At 45.0% G+C, this 26,667-nt stretch overlaps 1 protein-coding gene across 2 annotated transcripts in view; it reads left to right on the top strand.

The window, feature by feature from the left end:
• NEGR1 (neuronal growth regulator 1) overlaps window positions 1–26,667 on the top strand; it is a 278,245-nt gene that overhangs the window by 173,782 nt on the left and 77,796 nt on the right. For both annotated transcript variants that reach the window (XM_074151353.1, XM_074151352.1), the window contains exon 4: window positions 17,359–17,490. In XM_074151353.1, the coding sequence (XP_074007454.1) occupies window positions 17,359–17,490 (132 nt within the window). The remainder of the gene's footprint in view (window positions 1–17,358; window positions 17,491–26,667) is intronic.

Genomic DNA, 26,667 nt, shown 5'->3' with positions numbered 1-26,667 from the left:
CAGGGCTCTCTAGAAGCAGGAGTGAAAGTTAAAAACATTAACACATCGTGCAATAGATTTATTTTAACGTATCTACCGTTGAATGATTATTCCATGATACAGCACGGTTTATTAGAATGGTTTTATTGAACAAATTAAATTATATGTATGAAAAATTGCAAGCAAAATGGCATCTAAAAGCATAGTTTCCATGTAATAGTTCCATTTATACTTTTAATTCCTCATAAGATATTTAAAGGAAAACTTTTAGCTAAGTTTGCAGGCATCTCTGCACTGGCTGACTGGGGGGAGCAAAGCAGGGTCTGTCTGGCTCAGAGCAGGGAGACCCCTGCGCCCCATCTAGAGCTTCTGCTTCTGGAAATCCTGGTGGGTTTTGTGTTTCTGAAAGGAAGTACTCCCTGTTCCAACTGTTGCCAGCGATACTGGTATTGCACTGGTTCTTTCCCAGGAACTCTACAATAAGAATTGATTTTGCAGTGAAGGACTTTCTGTTTTGCTCACACACCTTTTATGAAATCCATGTAATTGCAGGGAAGAACAGTTTCATGGACTGTCACAGCACACCTAGACTCTCATAATCCCAAGTAACAGTTTGCTTTACAAAGCAAGATCTGAGGGGAAAAACCACCAACTTTTGACCTTTAAGACAATGATAATGAATTTTGCTTGAAGTGTCCATCAAGGGACTAGGGAAAAAAATTCAGTTGTAGCAGAAAATGGATTTTAACTAAATGTCAAATAAAATTTTATTGGAAACCGTGGCGATACTTTAGAGTAATAGCTTAAAGTATTAGATTGTCTACAGAAAGGAGCTGTTACAATTCTCCTGGAGAGGAAAAAGAGCAGAAAAGGAGTGCACTCTAGCTGGAGAAGGGGCCTGAGGAAGAATTACATCCTCCTCATCTTGAATTCAGACAAAATTAGTGCATGTAATCACGAGGGCTTTCAGTGGACCCACTGATTTTGTATCTTTATCTGTATTTTTATCTGCTTGAGGGTCGGCAGGCTCTACAGAGGGACCTGGACAGGTTGGATCAATGGGCCAAGGCCAATGGGATGAGGTTTAATAAGGCCAAGTGCCGGGTCCTGCATTTCGGTCACAACAACCCCAGGCAACGCTACAGGCTCGGGGAAGAGTGGCTGGAAAGCTGCCCAGCAGAAAAGGACCTGGGGGTGTTGGTGGACAGCCGGCTGAACATGAGCCAGCAGTGTGCCCAGGTGGCCAAGAAGGCCAACGGCATCCTGGCCTGTATCAGGAACAGCGTGGCCAGCAGGAGCAGGGCAGTGATGGTGCCTCTGTACTGGGCACTGGTAAGGCCTCACCTCGAGTGCTGTGTTCAGTTCTGGGCCCCTCACTACAGGAAGGACATTGAGCCGCTGGAGCGTGTCCAGAGGAGAGCCACCAAGCTGGTGAGGGGTCTGGAGAACAAGTCATAGGAGGAGAGGCTGAGGGAACTGGGCATGTTTAGTTTGGAGAAGAGGAGGCTGAGGGGGGACCTCATTGCCCTCTACAACTCCCTGAAAGGAGGGTGTAGAGAGGTGGGTGTTGGTCTCTTCTCCCAAGGGAATAATGACAGGACCAGAGGAAATGGTCTGAAGTTGTGGCAGGGGAGGTTTAGATTAGATATCAGGAAGAATGACTTTACTGAGAGAGTGGTCAGGCACTGGCACAGCCTGCCCAGGGAGGTGGTGGAGTCACCATCCCTGGAGGTATTTAAGAAATGTGTAGACATGGCACTTCAGGGCATGGTCTAGTGCCTGAGACTGTTGGTTTGTGTCTGTTTGTGGGTGGTGTGGTGTGTGGTTGTGGGTTTTTGTTTTAGTTTTGGTGTTTGGTGTTCTGGGGTTTTGGGGTTTTTGTTTTGGTTTGGTTTTGGTGGGGTTTTGTTTTTTTTTTTTGTTGGTTGGACTCGATGATCTCAAAGGTCCCTTCCAACCAAAAATATTCTGTGATTCTGTGATCTTGACCAAAGGGCTGAGAATGGGGACTGAGAGGAAAAAATGTCATCGTTGAGCTGCAGAGCCATTACGTTTTACCACGATGAGAACTGAAAGTGAAATTTGAGGAAAAGACTAATCAACGATGTCATGGTGCAGGAAAAGTCAATCAAAGTGCTCACGGCACCACCACGATGCTCTTGCCGAGCGCCAAACACAGCAAACGGCGGGCAGATGGGGGTGTTTTCTCACCTCGGAAGATGTAAGGGCAGCTAGTTACAGCCTGTGCTTTTTTTCCCTTCCCCGATACCTGCTCTGTTCTGCCTTCACCGCCCTTCCCGGACCCCGAGGAGAGAGCATCGTGCCTTTACCATATGCTCATTATTTCCTCTTCTCTGCCAGAGCATCTTCACGAAGTAGCTGGGGGATAATCTTGCAAATCCCAAACATTTTCTCCTTTCAGGATTGCCTTTGGGGAAGGGCAACTTGTTGGATTGGTTTGGCCACATCCCTGACTCTCTCACCAGGGAGGAGTAGGTTAGATGAAACACAAACATGAGCTTAAAAAATTTGACACTTAAAATAAAGGAAAATCACAGAAGTGAAGCAGAGACTGGCTGAGGTGGGCAGGGACTTCTGGAGCTCAGCTGGTCCAGCTCCTGCTCTGAACATGGCCAGCTGGGTTTGGATATCTCCAAGGATGGAGGTACCACAGCCTCTCTGGGAACCTGTCCCAGTGTGTCATCACACTCACAGTAAAAACGCTTTTTTCCACATTTAAATGGAATCTCCTGTGTCTCAATGAGAGCCTGTTGCTTCTTGTCCTCACCAGCACCTCTGAGGAGAGTCTGGATCCATCTCCTTTATCCCCATCAGGTACAGGACCCCCAGAGCCACAGAATCACAGAATCTTAATGGTTGGAAAGGACATCTGAGATCACCGAGTCCAGCCCACTCCTTTCAGGCTGTTCCCACTTCTCAAGGCCCTGCTCCCACCCCAGCCTGTGTTCCTCTGCTTTGCATCGTTGTCTGACGGCCCTAAGTACCTCATTAGAGAACAAAAACAGGGGTGAGAATGCTGCAGGCAGGGCAGGAGAAGTCCAGGCAGATGTTCTGCCCAGCCTCAGTGCTGAGGCCTGGCAAACTCATTGCAAGGGCTGCATCGTGAGAAAACTTCGTTGCGGAGCACGAGGACGTGCCGTGGGGGTCCCCGGGCTGACAAATGGACAGAACTCTGTCCAGAGTGGGAGAACACAGGGTCCAAATAACTTTTCTTGCTCAAAAATCTTTTAAAATGGGATGGAAGCAAACATCTAATTTACAGAATATGTTCTGTCCGCTAGCTGACCAAATAAAGAAGAATTTTTCCATTTCAGTAACACTGTCCCACTTCTGTGCTCAGGTGCATGTTGCGGTGTACAGACAGTTATATCTGGCACTCAGTCCAATTAAATACCAGTCTGGCAAACAGGAAGCCTGGATTTATTAGAAAACAAAATGCAAGTGCATTGAAAATGCCAGATTTCTGTAATGGTTTATATTCTGTTTGCAGCAAATTACCTTTATCTAAACATAAGCTTCATCTGCGCTTTATAATTTTACCAGTTTTCTCCTGTAATTCCCGGTGGCACTAATGAGGCTTACATGCAAGCGCCACATGTAGAATACAACACTAAATTATATTAGTGAATCATATTTAGAATATTCTGAAATTGTTTGTCAAAGCTGCTACTAAAAGATAAGAAACTGAAATCTCTGAATACAAATGATTCTATGTAGACTAATTCTGAAATATTACCATAATTTGCATCAATGCAGCCTTTACTTGGATGAGGTCAGATTCCATTTTTTTGAACAAGAGATAAAATGAACCTTTCATAGGAATAAAAATAAAATATATTTAGAGGTGATTTTTAACTTAGTACATAAATTATTGGCCTGGAATCTATTGTGCACATTTAACTTGCAGTCATTATGTAAATGTTTTCATTATATAAATATTCATTATACAAACCCATTATGTAAATCCACAAAATCTACACATTCAGTGTAACACCGTAAGAAACACAGGGCTGTAGTTTGTAATCTGAAAATCTTGTATTGTTGAAATGTCATGTGAATAAATTGCAGGTATTACTTATTTTGTTCTGACATTTAAGAGCAAAGTGCAGCATCAATAGTTTAAGAATGAAACCAGAATTTTAAAGAATTAAGGTCTGCCTGAAACATAACTCCAGCTTTCAACACTTGTATGCAGAGCGTGTGCGTGTCACGTTGCCATTTCTGAAATCAAGCTCTGCTGGCATTGCCAGGAGCAGCAACGACAAAAGCCATTCAGAAATCTATTGAGAAAACATTCCTGCTTTGCAAAATTTGGGTGCTGTGTAATTGTGTATACGCAGTATTGTGTATTGAAACTCTTTCCCACTTTGGTTTCGACAAAACTTGCCGAGGCAGAGGGACTGGTGGCCCGGGATGTTGGTGATGTGGCCAGGGGGGCACGCTCCCACCACGGAACCCAGAAGGCTTTAGTGGGGAAGCCTGGCATTTCCTGGGTTTATGGAAATGCAAAATAGGTTAAATTCCATAGTTTCAAAAAGTCTTACAGAAAAAGCAAAACTTTTTCTACCTGACTCCCTTAAACCAAAGTGACACTTCTTGAAAATTCACACCATGGTCTAATGGTCAGAGTATAGAAGTGTTTCATTTGTTTATATTTGGATATATATATTTCAGGCTGCCCAGAGAGGTGGTGGAGTCTCCTTCTCTGGAGACATTCAAAACCCACCTGGACACGTTCCTGTGTGACCCGCTCTGGGTGGACCTGTTCTGGCAGGGGGTTGGACTGGCTGATCTCCAGAGGTCCCTTCCAACCCCATAGCATTCTGGGATTCTGTGAATGAAGCAAACGGAGTGTAGCTGGATGTCCCTCCCCATCCCAGCGGATTGTCACTACAGTACATTCATGGAGGTCTCTGAGTGGCCACTCTCTGGTGGGAAGGCAGCAGCGAGAGCAAGCGGAGCTGGCGGGACGTGTGGTTAGATGTGTACGGTTATGTTTTTCCAAACCAACTAAATATCTGTGCGGATACTGGAGGAAACAAGGTGCCTCCAATGAAGCACGTCTGCATTAAGATAACAGTGACCAGGATTGGTTTTTATGACATCAACCCAACTCTGCCCAAACCCCCACTGACCCATGTCCCTCAGCACCACGTCTGCCCGGCTTTTAAACCCCTCCAGGGATGGCGACTCCACCACTGCCCTGGGCAGCCTCTGCCAAGGCTTGGCAACCCTTTTGGGGAAGACATTTTCCCCAATATCCATCCTAAACCTCCCCTGGTGGAACTTGAGGCCGTTTCCTCTTGTCCTATCACTTGCTACTTGGGAGACCAACAATATCAAGGAGAGAGAGAGAGGGGAATAAGACGACTGCAAGAGTAGCCTCCCTTTTGGCTTTGTTGAGAGTGCATAATTCCGCAATTGTAATATTTACCGCAGGTGTTGTAAGATGAAGTTTCAAACAACTATCTTCACTCTAGTAGGTTCATGTTGGCATCATGTCGTTGCCCAGTGGACTCACAGGCCAGGCTGGGCTCCGCACATACGCTCTGCAGCACCAAGGGAGGTGCAAGGTGTGAGTGCAACCAAGTGGTTCACCTCAAAATTGCACTCCTGGTCCAAAGTAAAATGCTGAAACAGATGCACCCAAAGTGCTTGAGCTTGATCCCTCAAATAAAGGAAACCTGGTGGATGCTCTCCTGGAGTGAACCTCGCGTGGTCCTGCCAGAGCAGGAGTTCAACCCACACAACCAGGACAGATCTGCTCCGAAGCAAAGCCACCACAGACCCTATGTATGGTGTGCGGTAGGTCCTCAGCACCACCTGAATCTCCGCATCCACTCCTGTTACCCCACATTTTCTGCCAGCGGAGGCTGAGCATCAGTGGCTCAACAAGGAGACAGATGTGTTGATGTACATTTTGCCAGTGGGTTCCACAGCCAATGGCTGCAGGCAGAAAAAAAAAAAAAAAAAAAGAAAAAAAGAAGATCAAGACATAGGAAACTCCTGTTTTATTTGTACTAGTGTATGATGCATGGCAGTGTTTCCTAACCATACCATCCCAGCTTCTCTGGCTGGTTCATACTGAACCGTCCCCCTCTGCCTTTGTAACAGCTCAGCCCCGATCCTCAGCATCGTCCCTGCTGGATTGTAGTTTCCTGTTTTCCAGTTCTTGCCCTTTTCTCAGTTTTATCCCCGTCACTTCCACTCCAGTTTCCAGTTATTTTCCTAAAATATGAGGATAAACTGGATGTATGAATATGCACGCATTTGGGAGAGCAGATTTTCAGAAATTACGAATTTAGCTGAATGAAGACAGATTTTCCCACGTCGAATGAAAGGCAAATCCCTGGCACCAGGATACTCTTGTGTTCATTCAGTCCCGTTTCCAGAGAATAGTGACACTGAAGTGTTTCAAAAAAAAAGAACAACAAAAAAACCCTGTAAGAGCTGTTTAGCACATGCAAAATAACAGATTTTTCACTAACGCTGAGGAAAGCTACATTTTCCCAGAAATTAGCCAGAATTTAGTTTTAAACATATTCGCTTGATGACTCCTCTCCTTCTCTAAGAGGTTTCCTTTGCTGCTGGTGTGATGTGACTGAACCGAATCCAGAGCCTGTCCTATTGTTTCTGGACAGTCCTAAAGCGGTGAAGATGTATTGCGTTAATGTATCATCATCGCAATGTCGCTCTGGCGATGTATTAGTGTAATACATCTTGGGAGCACTCAAGTGATGGGGCTGTCTGGTGAGGATGAGTCTAAGAGCCGATTCAATTCAATTACAGGACAGAAGGCAGCGCTGGTCCCTCAACGGGCAGTGTCATCCCTGCAAGACCTTTCCCGAAGTTTAAAATCTTCTAGCTAAATCCTAAGAAACAAACAAAGCTTGATATGAGCACAGCTAATGCCAAATATTTTCTTTCCACTTGCACTTCTGCCAGAGGACCGCCATTTTTCAGGTGTTATCTACACGTGACAGAAATAAGAAGTATTTTGTTGCAGTGCAAGTGGTCTGAACCTGCATTTTCAGGCTGAAAATACTTAACTGACAAAAATTACTATCAGAATTCTAGGCCTTTGTGTGTGTACAAAGTGTGAGCTCGCCTTTCAAAATGCTCCATCTCTTGCTTCAAAATAGTTTTAAAGCTGAAAGTCTTAGAAACAAAAGATTCTGACTTTTGTCTTTTGTCCTACTGAATTCTATGAAGCTAACAGATATCACTGCTGGTGAGGGTTATTTCACACCACTGCTCCCCTCTGTATTTGCAGTTGTGCATGAGATAATGTTTGACCTGTGAGAAGCTGCTCTCATCCACCCTCTGCTCAGCTGCTGCCTTTGCCCAGTGAAGCTGCTCCCACCACCAATCTAGTCCTGAGAAGGATCTCACCATCGAACCACGTTTTCTCAACTTTGTAATTCAGACTCCAGTTAGCAGGTACTTCAAACAGCTTGGCAACACTGCCATCCAGAAAGATTTATTTCTCCCAAGCTGCTTTGTCCCAGATAGTTTAAAATTGGTGATTGTTGTTTCCTGGTTCGTGGGTTTGGATTTGCAATGCCTGGAGTCTTCTTTCTGTTGTCTCCCTCTCTAAGTGATCCCATCCCAGGGCAGTGGTGGAGTCGCCATCCCTGGAGGGATTTCAAAGCCGGGCAGACGTGGTGCCGAGGGACATGGGTCAGTGGGGGTTTGGGCAGTGCTGGGTTGATGGTTGGACTCGATGAACTTAAAACTCCCAACCATAACGATTCTATGATTCTATGATCTCATTTGCCCAGCAGCTTGGTAAGAGCCCTACAGGTAATGAAGGGCTTTTTCCCAGTGGAGCTACCTCTTCATCAAGGTGATGTCCTGCAGGAAACCAGCCTTTGAGGCCGGACCCTGTGATGTGCTCACAGGTGCAGGGTGGAGTGAGCTCCTGCCCAGGCGAGACATCATATTCTGAGTGGCAATGACACGCAGCCAGCTTCCCTAAACGGAGGTAGATTTATTGCCACATTATACCAAAAGCGAAGCTCGTTCCCTTTAGGTGTCTAAGAAATGGAATGTAAGATAATTCAGTGATTTAACCTGATCAGCAATGACAATGATGTGCCTCCCGTATGCCATCATCACTCATCTTGCAGGCAACAGCTTCATTACGGCGCTGGCGCTGGGCTTCTCGTTCAGGTGAAGCATTACCGGGCTGAGCCCAGACATCTGTTCCTTGCAACCGAGCTGGAAGTGTTTGGAGACGAGCCAGGAAACCTTCAGAGATAGACTGGGGCAGGGATGAATAGCAGTGATGGGCTAAGATTGACTGTGATCGGGGAGGGGGGACTGGAAGAGACAAACAAGGAAGTCCTACACATCACTGTTGGCTCCTCCTCCACTCCACTCAGCCCCTGGCATCTGCCAACCAGCTTCAGGAGGAGGCAAGGACAGGGACATGCTCTCAGCTGTCCTGAGCCACCAGAGAAACCTGCAAATAGTCTCTTGGCCGTGTGTTGTACGTGTTGGCACCAGCTGGTTTCAGAAGCAGTGCCTTCTGCGCCAGCGTGTTACACTGACCAAGATAACGTTAATTTAAGGCTCAGATGCCATTGAGTTTTACAAAGCTTTCGTGTTATGCTCCTAGACCAGGTTTATGGAGAACATCCCATCTTTTTCTGACTTGACATAAACTCTTCATTCTGTGCCATTTGAGGAAGCCACTCAATGCTCAGCTGAGGGTTGACAGCTCTGTCTTGCAGTACTTTACACAAGCCCATTGCTTTGCTTTTTTTACCGAACCGAGATGCCTTGTTCTTCTGTGACTCGGCAGCTCTGGCTGGGACCTTCAGGAGCCAGGAGATCTTCCTGTCTGGTGGCCTGACACATTCCCTGTTAGCACTGGAGTCACAGCACATGGGGTTTGGGCTCCCACAAGCTGGGGCTGGGAGCCGGAGCAATTAGTGCAGCTGCAGAAATTAATGTGATATAGGATGAGCCACCACAATGCACCCCTCTCAACATGCAAAGCTCGTTGGGTGGTTGAACATCCCAAATGCAACAACTTGCTCCTATGCAAGCCCTTCCTCGGCTGCAAACATGCCACATGGAGCTGCGCCTGTGCACGGCCAAGCAAGATCTCCCCCAAAAGCACCCAAAGTATGTGTTCCCCTCGGACATGGGACGGCTCCTGAGGAACTCAGGGTCTTCCATCAGCACTTACACGAGAAAAACAATGTGCACAGGACAGATAAACATCCCACCGATGGGCACGTGGTGATTGCATAGGTGGATTGCTCCATGCTACAACCGTTTGGGGGACTTGAAGATTTGTGATTAATATTTTATATGAATTTAATGGCCTGGCCCATGATCCTGAAGGGGAGGTTTTCAGTTGGTAAAGGCATCGCATGTCGTTAAATCAATGGTTCCCTGATATCAAACACGCGGCTGGCAGCCGCCCAGGACCTCGCAGGGAAATGGTGTGGAGCTCCAGGCAGAGTAAATGAGGGGATTAATTAACAGTTTAGAGACAGCAGTGCAAACACGAGTACTCATACACTGCTTGTTGTGATTCTGTCCTTTGCCTTTGGATAAACAAAAAATGAGGAACTTCCAAAACCACACCTCTCCCATCCAAAAGAGGGTGTCTTTTACGTGCAGGTTATGGGACTTCTGACCTTTTTTTTTTAATGACACTTGTAAGTACCATTCTTTAGAGATTTTGTATTAGAATCCAATTAAGTGACATTTGGTATCACAACCCATTGCTCTGGAGTCAAGTAACACTACACTCTGTGTGGCCAGGGGGTTTCTGCGGAAGAATTCTTAGAAAAATGTCATTTTTATCAGGATCGTTCCAGAATTTTGAGCATCCCTTCAGGAACAATTAAAGGTATTCTTAGAAATCCTCATGTCTTCTTAAAATATTTAAAAAGGCTGAAAAAATATTCTTGTTAAAATACAGTTGTCAGGAGAAGAGTATTCAAACTGGTCAAATAATTGTGTCTTTGTGAAGGGAGTGAGAAATGAGAGTAAGATTACAATCTTAGCGAAATACAGAGGTTCAAACTAAAACCATAAAATTACATTAAACAGAAATAAATATGAATTTTCTAACAATTTTATAACAAATGGGAAATAGAATCATCCAGGTTGGAAGAGACCCTTGGGATCATCGAGTCCAACCATCTACCCTACACTACAAAGTTCTTCCCTATATCATATCCCCCAACACCACATCTAAGCGTCTCTTAAATACATCCAGGGATGGTGACTCAACCCCCTCCCTGGGCAGCCTGTTCCAATGCCCGACCACTCTTTCTGTGAAAAATTCGTTCCTAATGTTCAGTCTAAACCCACCCTGCTGGAGCTTGAAGCCATTCCCTCTTGTTCTGTCATTAATTACCTGTGCGAAGAGACCAGCACAAATCTTAAAACCAAATATTTCTTGCTTTTCAATAAAAGTAGATGAACTCATTAATAACTCATGAAATGTTATGAAAATTAGAATTTTAATACATGCTTAGTTTATTCCCTCAGATACTAGTTCATTTTTATTGGAGAAATACCGCACTTTTGAGTGAGCAATTTAGGAATCACAGAAGACAATTCAAAGAAACAAAATCTTTAATGTTCAAAACCAAACCAAGGAACTGTGAATTTCACCCTCTTTTCCCTTCCCTTCGTGTAGTGTCCCTCGTGACTATTTTGGGAAACACTGGTCATTTGAAGAGAGGGTGCCAATTTTGGGGCTCGCACAAGGTTTTAGAGAGAAGTAACAGATGATCTCAAAAATCCAATGAGATGCTCCTTTTTTTCTATATTACTTTTCAAATACTCTGCTAATTATTATTTCTTTATTATTTTTGTTACTATTGTTTCTATCTTGCCCCACTTTAAGGTGGGTGTTGGTACCGGGGCGGTGGCTGGAGGGCTTTGTGACAAGGGGGTGTCAGCCCCTGTGGAAATCCCCTCCAGAAGGGCTGCAGGCAGGACCCCCAGGCTGGAGAAGGCAGATGCTCCAGGGAGGTGACAGCAAGAAAATAGCAGATGCCACGTTCATCCTGACCACACCTGCAATACTTGCTGGTTTACTTCCCAGAATCATTTCTTCTGGGCATTTTTATGAATAAATCATATTTTAAACATATTAAGAATTCTATTTAAAATGCACGTTTTACCGCAAAATGGTGTCGCTTTTGAGGGGTGTGGAGAAATATGAGAAAAATAGTCATTAATGATACATTTAACCCTAGCGATGCCTCCAGTTGCAACAAACTGCAGTCAGAAAACTAATATAAAATGGGAGGGATCAACAAATGTAGCTGAGCCAAACAGATAATCAGTAGATAAGTAATTAGCTGTGATTCGCAGTGCATCATCTCGACACAGCAGCAGGAAGAAGGGTTATTATAAACCCACCAGACGTCAAAAAAGTGGTGACCATGGTACTTTACCCCAGGGTGAGTGCCTGGGGGCTGCTCCCCATTCCTCCTGCTCCCCAGCCCCAGGACTTCCCCAACCTCTTCCTGACCGATGGACCAAGTCTCTTCTGAAAGCCACCGCAGGTGTGGGGCTTTATTGGGAATAATTATCCCCTTCCCAAGAGCCAAATCCCCACATTAAGTGCTATGAATTATAAATAAGCTCAAGTGAGCTCTAATCGTGTAGCTTTGTTATTAAAGTAGCATTGCCCCGTTCTTCCCTACATGGTTTTAATTTTTGTTTTGCAGAAAAAGGGGTGTTTTTTTAGGCTGTTTTCAAACTGAGCTGTTCATGTTCAGCTATTTGCTGCAGAAGACCCGGAGGCCTCAGTGTAAGAGGAACTCTTGAAAAGCCCTCTCCTGCCAAAGGGTGCCTTGCATATCATGATTTGAGAGAGATGATCTCACCTCTGTGGTCTTCCCATGAAAAAAAATAGTATTTGCAACAGGTTGTACTTATACCTGTGCCTTCTGCAGGCAGCACAGGGGTTTGAACAGATCCACAAAAATCAGAATGCAGTCCGATACACATGAAACTAAATATCCAGAGACATAACATGCAGATAAACCTACTATCTCAAGGTATTTTTCTTCCAAAGTAACATCTGGTTGACTGTATCTTCTCCACAGGTATTAAAATAGAGCTGGTTCTACCTTATATTAATACTCGGTTGCAAAGGCAGACAAGTTAGTCCATACTCTGGAGTATGAGCTGACCACAGCATAAAGTCTGCAAAGAGAAAATGCAAATTTCCTCCAAAACATCGTAACTCCATGAGTCTCAGATGTGTGGTGCAGCATCGCAGTGGTTCTGTGCAGGGACAGAAACTGATATAAATTTAGAAAATTTGAGGGAATTGAGGAAAACTAACTGTGACAACTTCTCCTAGAGGACCAAACCTCTTCCCTCTGCACATAACATCTCCTGATACCTGGCTGAGATTCCCATTGCCCACACTATGCACACACCCAGCTCTCCAGACGCCTCTCTCCATACCCATATATTTCACACACCTTGTTTGTCTCCACCTCTGAAGCCTTCCACTCTGTCAATCTATGTTCATGTCTCTTGTATCAGCATTCCTCTCTTACAAAATTGCTCCACTTGCTTTTCTTGTTTTGTGTTGTCAGCTGGGAGATCTCCTCCCAGCCCTCAATTTTTCTGTCAGTTTTGGATTATTTTTTTTCTGTACATTTTATGTGATTTTTCTTATCAAACGTGGAGCGTGGCTTCTCTAAAATGAAATGGCCTTCAGCGATCAATGTTTAAATGGTCCCTAATGTGATAGGGCCATTCTCCTAATAGACAGTGAGCTGTTCATGTTACCTGCAGTTCCTTGGAGAGGACTATACTCTATCCAATTACAGTACTTGCTGTAACTTCAAACCCAGAATCCCTAATGAGTAGTAGGAATGACTTGAGATCATTTTTCTCAGTGAATCCAATTGTTTAAAATTTAGATTGTTCTCAGCATCCCACAACAACTCATCTCCAGGTGCCTCCTTGCACCCTTGATCCCGTGTCTCCTCCCAGACTCTGAGATCAAGAAGGACCTTATGGATTTCAGGCTACTCTAAGCAGCTGGTGATAATCAGATGGCATCACGATGGCATTGTCACTGGAGACCACCTTCTGTCCTGTCATACCGAGGCCAGTCCTCATCATTGAGGCATCAAACACGAGGATGGGCCTATGCTAGGATCTTCACGCCTCCTGTCTTTTGGAGATGATTCACTCCACTCAGAGCAGTCTCTCGTGTCCACCTCTGAAGTGTCCTGAGTCTCTCATAAACCAGGACTGGCACCAGCTCAGCCTCGCGCTCCCTACTCTCCCAGTCCTAAACTGGGGCTGTGTTGCAGTTATTTAATATCCTACAGAATAAGAAAATAGAAAAAAAATCTCCCTTGGCTCAGATGAAGCCCTCAGAGTTTTTTGGAGCTACTCTGGCCTCACACCAGCTTTTTCCTCTTACAGACTTATGTTTAACACCAGTGGAGGAGAACGCTCCCCTTGCAAAAACCATCCGTCCGAGCCTTTGAGCGCCGGTCCATATGGCAATGCATACGTGTGCTACACCTGGTGCCAGATACCATACACGTGGTAGGAAAACACGGTTTTAATTGTGTACCCTCCTGAGGAATAACAAGTGTGATGATTTATCAGGCGTCGTATCACGTGGCAGTAGCAGAAAATAGGCATTTGAGCTTAGTGTCACAGGTGGTTCCCTTCCTGGCTGGAGAACCTGATCCTGTAACCCAAGATGTCCAGAGCAGATTACTTACACATTATTGTGTGCCTCGGTAAGTCTAGTTAAGAGATCTCCTGAAAAACCCATCAGGAATGGCCTTGGACACAAGGCACTCCCCTGTTTATGTCTCTTTTTGCTTCAACAAATGTTTTTTCCCTCCTTTGATCAAAGATCTTGGCTGACACAAGCTCAGGCTGATGGACTGGTACTAATGAGCCTTCCAGATTTCTTTTTCTCAGATACCAAATCTGGTAAGTCTTGTGGCTCTGCGGTCAGAAAAGCCAACCAGACACGTTCCTGATGTCTTGATAGGTCCATAAAATGCACGTGGGTTGCAGAAGGGCAGAGCAAGGAGAGGTTACCCTGGGCTGCGGGACATCACACAAAAAGACAGTGAGAAAACGAAGTTGTCTCCTGAAACTCGTCGTCATTCACCAGTATCTTCATGCACAATTTATTCTCCCCGCTGCTTATGATCATCCTTTTTTTTTTTGAGTTGGATGTGGATGTAACGCTACATAAATGCACTTACATATACTTATGCATATACCTTTCACATAACACGATTTAAGTTCTCCCACACAGCCATGGGAAATCTCTAGAACTGAAAACAAGCTGAAGAAGATGAAATACCGTGCAGACAAGTAGGAAAGATGAAACGTGGTATCTGTGTATTCCCTAAGAAAAATATTTATCTCTAATATTTACTAAAAGCTTTCTTGTGTGAGCTGGATGCAAAATTCCTGGGGACATGAGGGTTTAAAAATGACTTAATATGAATATTTTCAAATGTGTATGTGAGTTGCATAAAACCCTTGGGGTTTACAATGCTGTAAAAATGCACGCAGAGTTTGTGGCATAAATTAGGTTAATAGCTCAGCACAAGATCCCTATAAATACAAGGGTTATGATAAGTGCTGATGGGCATTTTTGCAAAGCACTCTGCCAGGAATTATTGTGGGAACTCCCACCCAGTGCCCACCATTGGAGTGCTGGGAATTTGCTGCGCTGCCCCCAGCAGCACCCTGGGGGGAGGAGGGGGTGTCATACCAGAACCCGCATTTCTTTCCCTGCAAACACCAATCCTGCTGATATTTTCCAGCCGGACAGGTGCCTCCTCGCCAGCCCCGAGAACTGACCTCGCTTACGCTGCAGCAGAATTGTGATAAATACCTAAACCTGTCACTTCTGTGGGCAGGGAGTGGGGCTGCACCGACCCTGGCTGAGCTGAGCATCATCCCCTTCGGTGGCAAAGCCAGTGCCAGAAGCACGGCTACAAGCCAAGAATCATTTAAAAACCAAAAGCTGGGAGAGAAGAAACTAGGTTATCACCTGGTGTGTTATGTTTACATTAAAAGAAAAGTTTAAAGCAGAGAAAGTTTGTTTTTAGCTTAACCCCAAAACACAAATGAACATTTTTATGCAATTCCAGATACTTGAGGATTGTTTTTTTCCTTTTTTCCAAATTGATGTTGGGAATTGGGATACGATACATCATATATTACCCCCAGAATTCAGCATACAATATTTTGGTGCATGTCATACATCCAGGGAAGTACTGACATTGGACAGCACTACGTTCTCATAATTTAATAGTCATTTTTAACGTGACACACAGGAGAATTTTGCATTTTATATATATTTTCTTGATATTAGAAAAAAAGAAGTCTTGTTGGAAGGTCTCTCCTCTGTGCAGGCAGGGGCTTTGCATCCTTCACTGCTCTTCAAAGTGATAGTAAATAAATTTTTCCTAGAAAATTATTCAACCTGGCCGAAGTGGAGCAGGACGAGGGCCACGATGTGAAGAGTAACAGCTGGTTTGTTTGTACAAGGGATTTTTTTGTACTTTATTCCTACAAAAACCATGGAAGAGAAAACAATTCGTTCTCATGCAACTTCTCATATCCCATAAATTATTTCATTGTGTTTTATGAATGTTCACTTCAGTTCACAATAATTTTCCAATTTCAGTCTTATCTTTCTGCTTTACATACCCAGTGCTGACTTGAGCTCTTTCCCGTGACAGGCATGGTATATTGTGCTTATTAATGAGCGCTATCTCACCAAGCAATGCACTGTTATAATTGATGTTTTGAACCTTGTGCACTTTAAAACATTAATCCATGAACAGATAAGCAAATGAAATTCACTGCTGTGATGGACATGGACATAGTACTTCTACTTAGCTCTCACTACCCAGTTCAGATTTTTGTCATTGCTCCATAAGTTGCAAAGTTATTAACAGTCAATTAAAAGCTTGTCTGTGGGGGAAAACTTTTTCAGCAAGTCTTTTTAGCCTTTCAGCCTGTAATTTCCAGCGTCTGTAGTCATGACTGCTGTGATATTTTGTTTTAAGATTAAAATGATATTTAACATTTTTTGGTGCATTACGTGGTGAGCGCCTTGTGGGGGCTCTAAAGCAATTAATTTGCTCCCCACCTTTTGAGCGCACTGCTCAAAAGAAAATAGAAAGATGAACTTTGAACCAGGCAGCAGTTTTCCTCTGAAGGATATCAAAGTGCTCCCTGGAAGGTGAGAACCACAGTCAGGAAAAGCTGGGAGATGCTGGGATTAAGAAAACTACAAAACTGTCTGTGTGTGCTGTGACTCCATGTCCAGCGGAGACAAAGTAGCTTTTGAATCACATAACTCTTCTTGCTATCTAAATAATTAGTAGCTTCAGACATGACGTACCAAGGAGTCACATATTTCAGTTTGGTTTTCATATTGTTTTCAATGCCTATTTTCAGTAGCGCTCGCACCAACTGTCCTTATTTCTGTGTGTGAAGGTAAACACTGAGGATCTTATTTATTGGGTTTGGGTCCTTTGGGAAAGGAAAGCTATTATTTAATTTTTAATTAATAAGAATAAGTGTTTGTTAGGTCTCACACGTAAGCACTGAGCGGTGCAGTAAGCAAGCCTGAAAGGGCTTTTTCCCTGGCAGTAGAATGTGGGATGACCCATCCCTTTTGCACCCATGGCCACCCATCAGAGATGATCAGCTGCTGGTTGCCTCCAGGAGCCTTTGGGAGCCCTTGGGGGGCAGGATGCCCCCAGCTGATGAGGTTTACCACCCTCTGTGTCTTAATGAAGAGCTAAAAGGTCAAATGGTCATTGAAAAGTGGGGGCACCTGTGATGGAAGCTGATGCTGGGGCCACCAGCAGCAGGGGTGGACCAGCGGCTCCAGAGTTGGGCTGTTTGTCTCTTTAGCTTGCCCTGATTGCTGGCTTTCCTTCTGATGGCTGTAGGGGGGCAGGTGTCCACCCAGGTGCAAACCATAAGCCCTAAAGAATGCAGAAACCCTTAAGGTAAGGTTCTGAGGGAGGACCATGCCTCGTCTCTTGTGAAGCCCATCAGGTACAGAGCTGTGTTAGCCAATTTTTCTCATGGGTCTGGAGGATGCTGAGCCTGACTGTGGGGCAGGAGAGGACCCTTGGACAACCCCAGGAGCTTTGGGGGGGGGGGTTGCAGCCCAAGTTAGACCTGAGGTTTCCATGCAGAAGCTGCAGTGGTTGCTCAGCTCACCTTGGACATGTGTCACCTGCAGCACCCAGCAAAGCCCTCCAGCTACTGTTTGGATCTTCGTGAAGTTTCAGGTGCTTTGTGCTCAGCTTCCAGTAATTTCTTTCTCTGATTATTTCATTTCAGCAAAACCATTTGAGAGCGGACAGTACCTGGACATCTATGGAATTACCAGAGACCAGGCTGGGGAGTATGAATGCAGCGCAGAAAATGATGTCTCAGTCCCAGATGTGAAAAAAGTAAAAGTCACAGTAAACTGTAAGTCGTGTTGTTTTTTAATCACTAAATCCAATGGAGAGGAGGGACGTGGCTGAGAAGAAAAGTCTAATGCAGAGAACTGCTGCTTGTGGTGGAGTTGGAGCGTGTTTGGGTTTGGTCTGACAGTAGCAAAATGGCCTGTGCTATTTGTTGTGTGCATTAGTCTCACCAAAGGAAGGGAAAAATGAGATTAAGGTTCAAATCCTCCTTTTGTCTGCCAGGGGACAGTCGTGCTGTCACGGGCTTTTAGCAGGTGCTCTCACTGTGGTGTTAAGATGTGGTTTTTTTGGAGTAATTTTCTGATTAATTATCTGAGTAACTTCTGAGGACTGCTGTGGTCGTTGGGCTGGAGTGTTTCTGATTTGATTTGCCTCAGTTGTGCAATAATAGAAGGAGATGAGAAACCTCTTGAAATTCTGTTGGGTTGATTAGATGGTGATGGATCCCCATGGAAATTTGAAGTACTCCCGGTAGAGGCAGCAAGCTGGTCCATGCGGTTGCCCTGGTGTGCAGGCAGGGAGGACTCTGCTGGTGCACAGTCCTGCTGAAGCCATCTCAGAGGATGGTGGGTGACATCAGGAACCACCAAGGTCGCCTGTGACCTGTCCCTGCAGCCTGACGTGTCTGACCTGCTGGGACTTCCACACTGGGGAGGTGTTTCTGACTTGGGACTGAACTTGGTTTAGCACTTGGTATGATGTGAAACACTCAGAACAGTGTTCTTTTTCCCTCCAACATAAGAAAAAAAGCAATAAAACAGCAATAATTACTTTCATTCATTCTAACAAGTTTTCTTAAGTTAAGTGCAATTACCCAGCTTGTAGTTTGTAACAGTTTCTGGTTTGAAAATTGCTGTGGCCTCTTTATTGACTGCAGTTTTTTGAGGTCTCAGCTTTGTGTCTCCTCCACAGCCCTCGTCCCTGTCGATGTGCTGTAGGTAGCAAAGCTCCTCATCCCCCGGTGGCTACGGAGCTGGCAGTGGGAGCAGGGGAGGTGGGTTCTTGTGGGTGGGTCGCTGATGGGACTAGCCATGCTACCCGTGTGTTTATGGGATGTTCCCATGGTCAGGAGCTGACTGGGATTTCCTCATTTACATGGCATCAGGGTACTTGGAGTTCATGATGTCCTGGCACATGGTGGATCAATGCACTAGTGCTTATAGAAAAGCTCGATCATGCGCTGGGTCTCGCAGAGCTTTCTCTACTGCTTACTTGTGAGGGCTAGAGATGCTGGATGCAGATTCTGCTTCCCCTCTGCTCTGAGGCACTGGAATAACATGCTGTGACCACCAGTCCTTGCTTTCCAAGTCACGAGGGCAGACCTCAAGGAGGCTCATGCAGAGTCTATCACTGTCCTCACTGCTGCTTTGCCCTCATTGATATGTTTCCATCTACATCAGCTTTGCCGAATTCCCCAGAGCAGGCAGTGCCCTAAAAACTAGGGTCTACGTGGGAGGAAAAGACATAATGGATGGTGTCCTATGGAACAAGCAACCATTACTTTTGTGCAGTATGTTGTCAATAGGAGAAGTTGTGCAGATACTTGCATAGATATGCCCAGGGTAGTTTGGGATGACACTTTTCATACAAACTGCACTCAAATGTTTTGTGGTGTTCAATAAATAACTTGGAATAGGGACCAGAAGGAATGGTGAGCTCAGCCTCATTCTAGCAAAACAAATATTCCATCTGTGTTATTTCATATCATGGGGATTTTAATAAGGGTGAAACTAGCTGTCTTGGGAGCTTTCTAAGTGCTCACAGAAAGGGAAAAGTTGGTAAGCCTGTTTAGTGGTTGTTTGGATGTTGGGGTTTTTTTTATTTAAAAAAAAAAAGACAACAACAAACCAAACCACAGAGGAGGTGGTAAACTCATGGAATATCTCTTGCCTTCTGAGCATCAGAAGCATCAACTTAGCTGGCCAAACCCAGGACTTGGTCTTAAATGCAATGCCCAGCTGATGAGCTAGTTGATGTGTGCCCTGCACCCCAAGTCACGTCAATGCTGGAACTATTTCTGACCACAGTTCGCTGTTTTCTTAATGCAAGTTTGCAGTTTGTCAGGTGTCTGTGGGTGGGGAAGATGAGCTCTGGCAGCATTGGGAAGGCCAAGCTGGGCAGTGGTGGGTTGCTCCTGCCCTAGCCCTTGACCCTTCCACCAGCCATGGCTGCGGGTCTGCATGGTGAGCAGAGGGCTTGACACGGCAACTGGGAGTGGGACCAGCAGCTCCTGTGTGGCCGGCAGCAGGGGCTGGGTTGCAGGTGGGATGGGATTTGCTCTTGCTGAACACCAAGGAAGGGGGTAATGGGAGAAACGGCGTGTTTGCGTTGAAGGATGTGCAGGCTCAGGAGGTCATACTCCTCCTTGGTGCCTACCACAAACAAGGGGTGCTCGGGTTTGACTGCGGCACGCAGTGTGAATGTACCTCTGTCTGCAGTGAGAAACGTATTATGGACTGCTAAATCAACCAAAACACTGGAAAAATACTTGAATGAAGTGTCCAAGCTGATCTCTGTCCTGATTCAGCTATCCGGGATAAGCTGGAAGCCTGTGGCTGCACGTGGCATTATGCCAGACTCAGGCAAACTTGTAAATCTGCACTGCGGACGTGTGGAGTATTATATATATATATATTTCTTACAACTAACGAAAAGGACTGGGGGAATGAAATCAAAGCAATGTAAAACTAGGATCTGGCTGCAGCATGAAACAGTTTGTATACTTGAATGATTTGTTGTAGTCAGCTAATTGCCAACGCGCTCCTGTTTGGATTTCTCTGCTGTCCCTGTGCCACTCAAGCGCAACGCACAAGCACTCCCAGCATCTGCTCCCCGCTGCTGATGCTCATCCCTTCTGATTGGGCAGAAAAGCAGCTCGTTGTGTTGAGGAGAGGTTGGTGGTGGAGCTGGATGATACTGGGAGAGCACATCCCATCATCAGCAGCCCCGGGGTGTGTGGTTTGTGGCAGGTAGGATGTGCTGTGGTGGTCAATGCTGCTGGTATGAGCTTCACATCCCGGCCCCTCTGGGTGGGCAGCCCCATTTATAAAGGGATATTGCACACATGACCAAACCGGCAGAATTATCCCTATTTGCTGCCTGTTGAGCTGGTCTGGCAGGACAGCTTTCAGCCAGGAAAAGCTAAATATTTCACTTAAGAGAGCTGTGGCTTGTCTACTAGTCACTATTTACAAGAAGTGCCTACCAAATTTGTTTTAAAGTTTTAAATCTGGAAAGATCTTAACAAGAGAGATGTAAAAGAGGAGAGAAAGCCTTTGGGTCCTTTTGTTACCCTGGGATGGGCAGAGTTTCCCTAGTTGAATGGAGACACTGGCCCAGGTTGCCCAGAGAAGCTGTGGCTGCCTCATGCCTGGAGGGGTTCAAGGCCAGGTTGGAGGGGGCAGGGCAGGGGGTGGCACTGGGTGGGCTTCAAGGTCCTGTCCAACATGAACCATTCTGTGACTCTATGTTCTTCAGTCCTGTTTCTTCTTCTGAGAAACCATTCATTCCTTTGTTAGACACACTACTGAAGAGCAAGGCTTAGTCCCTTCATCCTCCCACCCCAAAGCAACCCATTTATTTTTTTTCCTGGTTTTGCAAACTTTTTAAATTCTCCTGCGACTGCCCTGCCCGTGGGCTCAGCACCAGCTCCATATCTTCACCTCGGAGTCTGAGCAATCCCCTGTTCCACCTCTGTCTCCCTCCACCGTGTCTCCTACGGCGCCTCTTGATGTGCGATCTCCAGCCCAGGCAGCGGTGAGGACGCAGCACCGCGTTCGCATGAATATGATTGCTTAACCACTGCTGCTGACAATTTTTAATACTGTTTCCCTGTTATTAAAAGGAACGTTCTTTACTGCAGACCTGGTAACTGTGGAATAAATCAAGGTTTTATTGTGCCCGGTTAATAGAATGTATCAATGAGCCCTGAGCGGTTACGGTGGGTATAAGCATAATTTTGAATATGGATATTCATCGCATATAGCGGCTGTTCAGTCATCCAAGCATGTACAAGAAAATTACCAGGTTTAAATTACTTTCTGAATTTCAAGTTCCTTGGCTGGGCAGCTTCTAACGGTACATAAACAACTAGCTTGCTATCTGCCTTACAGCACATAAATTATAACTCTAATGGCTTTACGATTTTTTTTTTCCCTTTATACTGCTTCATATTGCATAATCTACAATTTCTACTTAATTTATGTCTGTCCCCCATAATTTCCCTTTTAAAAATGGTGGCCTGAGAATCTGTGGTGCATTTGTCTGCCTGAATTCTGAGAGAGGAGGATGGGGAGGAGGAGAAAAAGAAAAAAGAAATTGAAGCTGCTGGCTTATGAAGAAGGAATACTGTACCAAATCAAGTTAAAATAGATAAGATATAATCCAATTTCATTTCACAAGTAAATCTTATTAGCATTTTCCATTACGTTTTATGAAGCAAATACTGATTGGTAGGTGATAATATTGAACCCCACTTTGAACAAACAGTGGCTGGATTAGCAAGACTTTAATATGCCATCTGAAAGGGCACGTGTGGTGCTGTGCTTTTGCTGACTCTTCTGGCTTATTAGTGTCGTACTTAAAAAATATTAAAGGCAGTTGCTAAATGCAAGAATGTCCGGAAGTGTTGAGGCCATGCTGAGATGATGAAGAACGGGATGTGTGCAGGATGAAACTGGCATTTATTTTAATTTATCTAAAATTTTCAGCTACATAAATAAATAACAAATGTAGACTTATAAAGTGGAGCTGTATTGAAGCATTCCTTTTTTTCTTTTTTTTCTCCCCCCCCCCCCAATAATATACACTAAGGGTCTGGTTTTCTGTAATTGTCTTGAACAGCTCTGTTAAAGCTGGATCTTGAGAACTTTACTGATTTAAGATCCGGTGCATTTGGAGAAGAAAAAAAAACCCATTCAGTTGAAATTAAAAGACAATAATTTAATTTCAGCCTTTATGACCCCCATCATGCTGCAAATTGAAGGGCAGATTTGTTGGTGCTTACTGGGGTGGTGAAAATTACAGTTCCCGAGCTGAGGCAGCCCATCTGGCACTGGGAAGCACTGGTGGGGTCTGGTCCTGTCGGGTCTGTTGGTTTGGCCGTCTTGGGGTCTTCCTGGCAGCGCAGGAGGGAGGACAGATCTTCATGCCTGAGCCAGGACTCCCAAGAAGTCTTCTGGCACAAGGTGTTTCCAAGGAAATGATGCCAGTGTGGCCTGGGCTCCACCTGCAGCAGTGCTCCTGCCTCCTGCAGGCGACAGAAGAGAAAGCTCATCTGCCAAATTCTGTAGGCAGTAAACACAAACAATATAAAGGTAACTCAAAATATTCTAGGTACTGAGCCATGTCTACTTGCAACAGCACCTCTTTGTACCGATATTTTTCCATTAGATACTGAAAATATTGGGAAATGGAAGTGAATAGACCACATGATAGCCTGTAAGAACTGCATTAACCTTGCAAGTTGTGCCCCTAAATGAGTGCTGCCGATGGATATTTGGCTGGTCCCTCTGTGAGGTGTCTCCAGTGATGGCAGCTCCATGGGCAACATACTCTACTCAATCACAGCCCTTAACTGAACATTTTTCACAGTGTCTAGTGTGAACCTTCCTCGCAGAATTACAACCCCATTCCTCACCTGTCTTCTGAGCAACAGAGAACGGATCACTCTTGCCTTTCGATCTCTTTGGAGACAGTGGACTTGTGCTCCCCATGTTTACCTCCTTATGTTCACCAGCCCTGATTCATGTCATCTCTATTCTTGGGTTGTTTTTTCTAAGGGACTGACTAATGTTTCTTTTCTGTCGATCAGTTGGTGCTAGGGAAGGGCTTTTTTGAATAAGGTATTTAAAACCTCAGCTACCATGCCAGGTGAGGTGTTGCGTTGCCAAGGATGTGGAGGGATTATTTCTGATGCCTGGTCATATACCTGGCTAGAACATCTGCCTTCCCTGTGACAGCAGGACACGTTAGGGGGTTTTTACCACAGTAGCCCTGGTCACTCTCTGCAGAACAGCTGTTTTGCCTCCTCACCAATGAATCCAAAGTGTTGAACTCACTCCTGTTTGGTTCCATCTGGTTTTCAGGCCACTTCTTCAATTTATCAGGGTTGTTCCAGGCTTCGCATCCTCAGTAATGGTATTAATGAAAACCCCCACCAGCAACAAGGCTGGGGGTGATGCAGAACAGACAGGACAGAGCCCCACGAGCACAGCCTTCCAGACAACGTGCCCTCAGGTGAAGGGAGCCTTCAGCCAAGCCCAGCTTGTTTGTCCACGGGAGACGTGGTTGGACACTTGCTGCGGTAAAGCTCTGGCATCCACTGACAGTCCCTGCAGGAACTGGTGACCCGGCATGATCCATTCCTAACAAACGTGTTGGTGATTGCTCCTCTTCTTGTTATCTTCCAGGTGCTTTCACATCTTTGATTGCTTGAAGGGCATTTTTATGGTGACTGGAGATAAATGGACTGGCTTGTAATTCCCCAGCTCCTGTTACTCTCTCCTTTCCTGAAAAAGCTTCTCGAAGGCTGTGTTAGGCACGTGCTTCACACCTCAGAAATAACATTGTAGATCTGCATTTGCTTAATCCAGCTCTTGAGTATATATTTAAGGTTTATTAGGCTGATTGGTTTTGTATCAGTTTAGTTTATTCAAGTACTTGCTGAGTTATTCCTTCCTTGTCTTAACCTGAGATATAAAACAATTAATTGTGGTGGTTGAATTGGTCACATCCTGTGTTTGGAACAATTCTGCCTGTTTTACCCTTTCATTTTTGTGGTTGTGTTTAATGTTCTTCAGTAAGTCATCTAAGGTCTCGTTTGGTTTTGGGTTTGGTGGGGTTTTTTTGCCTCCTATCAAGTTTTGCTCTGCCCCTGGATGCCAGGTCCGTGTGCTCGGACGGAGTAGGTTCTGCATCACCTGGGTTGGGGTGGACCAGGGCAGAGGGACCTGTTGCCCACCCTCCCAGGCTCTGGCATCCACATTCTGCCACTGGTTTTCACCCAGAGCTGAAAATCCTGTGGGATGGGGATTTCAGGGAGCAGCTGGTTACGAAAGGTGTCTGCTGTACAGACCTTGTGCCCCCCTCCTGCTGGGATGGTGCGATACGATGTTTTATGCTGTGGGGGTTTTTGTGAAAGGAATGTGTGAGTTTCTTGCATGAATTTTAAGTAATGTGTTTGTTTTTTCGCTTGGACAGGTTAGGGTTTTTGCAGAACAGCTTATCTCATTAGCATTTCTTAGAAGTCTGCCTTACTGTTGCTATGGCGCTTTGCATAATATTATGCATAATACTCTGATTTTACTTTGAAATCAGACATACTGTACAAGCCACTCTAACCTAATTATATCTGTTACCTTAAACCTGCTGGGAAAAAACATAGAACTTCAGTGTTTGTTGGGGCTCCTGATACCCGGACACGTTGTTGTGACTCTGTTTTCCCATAAAGTGCCTTGCTGTGAACTGTTGCTGACCTATGAAAAAAACATTTCCTTGGCAAGGCTTTTTTATTTTGGATTCAACAAAGGAAATTGCCCTCAATCAAGGTGAATGTGTTATTAAATAAAAAGGCAAGACCCAAATATTTTCCCAAGGTCTCGGTCCTTCTCTGCTTTGGTACCAAGTATAAAGTTACTCGGAGCAATTTGCAGTTTTAATTTCCACTTTATTATAAGAGAAGGGGAGCTTCTGTTTAAGCATAAATAAGTAACTCTGGTTCTTTCAGTTCTTAACAGCTACGGATGTGCAGCTTCATATTTATATCCCTGACTAAACTTAGGATTTGGGGGATATGGTCAGCACTGGCTTTAGGAGACCAGGAGTTGGAGAAACCAGTGAACTACATAAATGTATTTTGATTCATAAGTGCAATTTCTTGGGTTTGTTCTTTTTTTTACTTAAGACAACATGGACGACATATTGAACAGTTGTATGTGTTTGTGAGAGTCTCTGGTTTTGCAATATTGTGTGTGTGTGTTTGTTAGCCAGCCTGAGAAGGAGCAGCCTTCTTGCCTGTTGTACCAGAAGTTTACGGTAGCAACTGCAGTCAGGGGTGCTGCATCTCTCAGCCTTAGAGGACCTGAGACTGAATCTCAAATGTTTCCCCTTGGTGAGGACACTTCCACCCAATTACAAAGCTTTTTTTGTCTTTTAAACCCGCTAAACCCAGTTCTCTGACAGAACAAAACTGTGGAGGAGAAGTTACTGCTATTCTTTATGGTGACATTTATATCAAGTAAATTTGGTCATGTCAACTCTTCAAACAGAATTGCACCCACATGAGATGAAGTCATAAGTTCATATTTGACCATGGAGCAGAAAGACTTTATCTTGGTGTTGCAGTGGTTGGTATTATCCATCTGGCTGAAATTCACACATTTAAAACCGCACCGTGTAGGTCACTCTCTCTTTAATCACCAAGAATTTCCCCATATTGTAACGAGGGAGAGCAATTTGCAGGTACGGAGCAGCCACAATTCCCACCGACCGTTTTGAAAGGTCCGTGTGCATGGAGCCTTGGAAGATTGACCTTTGCAATACCCTTCTGAAGTATCAGAATTACACTCTGAAAAGCTAAAAGCACTCCAGAGTGCGGTTTCCCTGGCTTCTGTGAAACACGTTTTCTTAAATTCTCAGGTTACCATTCAAAGATGGGATTTTGGCTGCTGAGTCACACTGGGGACTCCTGGACACATGACTGCTGTTGATATTTGATTCTGTTAATGGATCAGTGGGGCTTATTGCAGTGTGACCTTTCCCGAACGTGACTCTGCTCTGTTCAAACCACCTTGGCCTCAGAGACACGGGTGAGTGTGCTGGTGCACACCATGGACTCGAGTGGTGGGCCGGAGCCTGCAAGCATAAGAGATGACCCTGGCCAGGAGTGATCTGCGTCCAAAGCATGACTTCAGGCGGCCCCATTTTCCACAAATGTGCTGGTTTCTGTGGGAAGAAGGCTGGGAAGATTGGTCCCCTTCTGTTTTGTCCTTCCTGCACAGAGCTGGGGAGTGGATGGTGTCCTCCTTTCACTCTTTTTCATCTGAAAACTGTTCCAAAAGATCAAAGTGAGAGTTGTGCTAACGTTTTTTTATGGTGAGAATAGTGCTGTCCTATGATGTGCTCTTGGGCAACCATGGAATGACTTCTTGAAGGACACATTGGCAGTCTGCAACGCAGG

Source organism: Numenius arquata, chromosome 8 (assembly GCF_964106895.1).
Source record: "Numenius arquata chromosome 8, bNumArq3.hap1.1, whole genome shotgun sequence".
Classification (NCBI taxonomy): domain Eukaryota; kingdom Metazoa; phylum Chordata; class Aves; order Charadriiformes; family Scolopacidae; genus Numenius; species Numenius arquata.
Note: the sequence above shows the minus strand (reverse complement) of the source record. Positions and strands in the feature narration are given on the sequence as shown.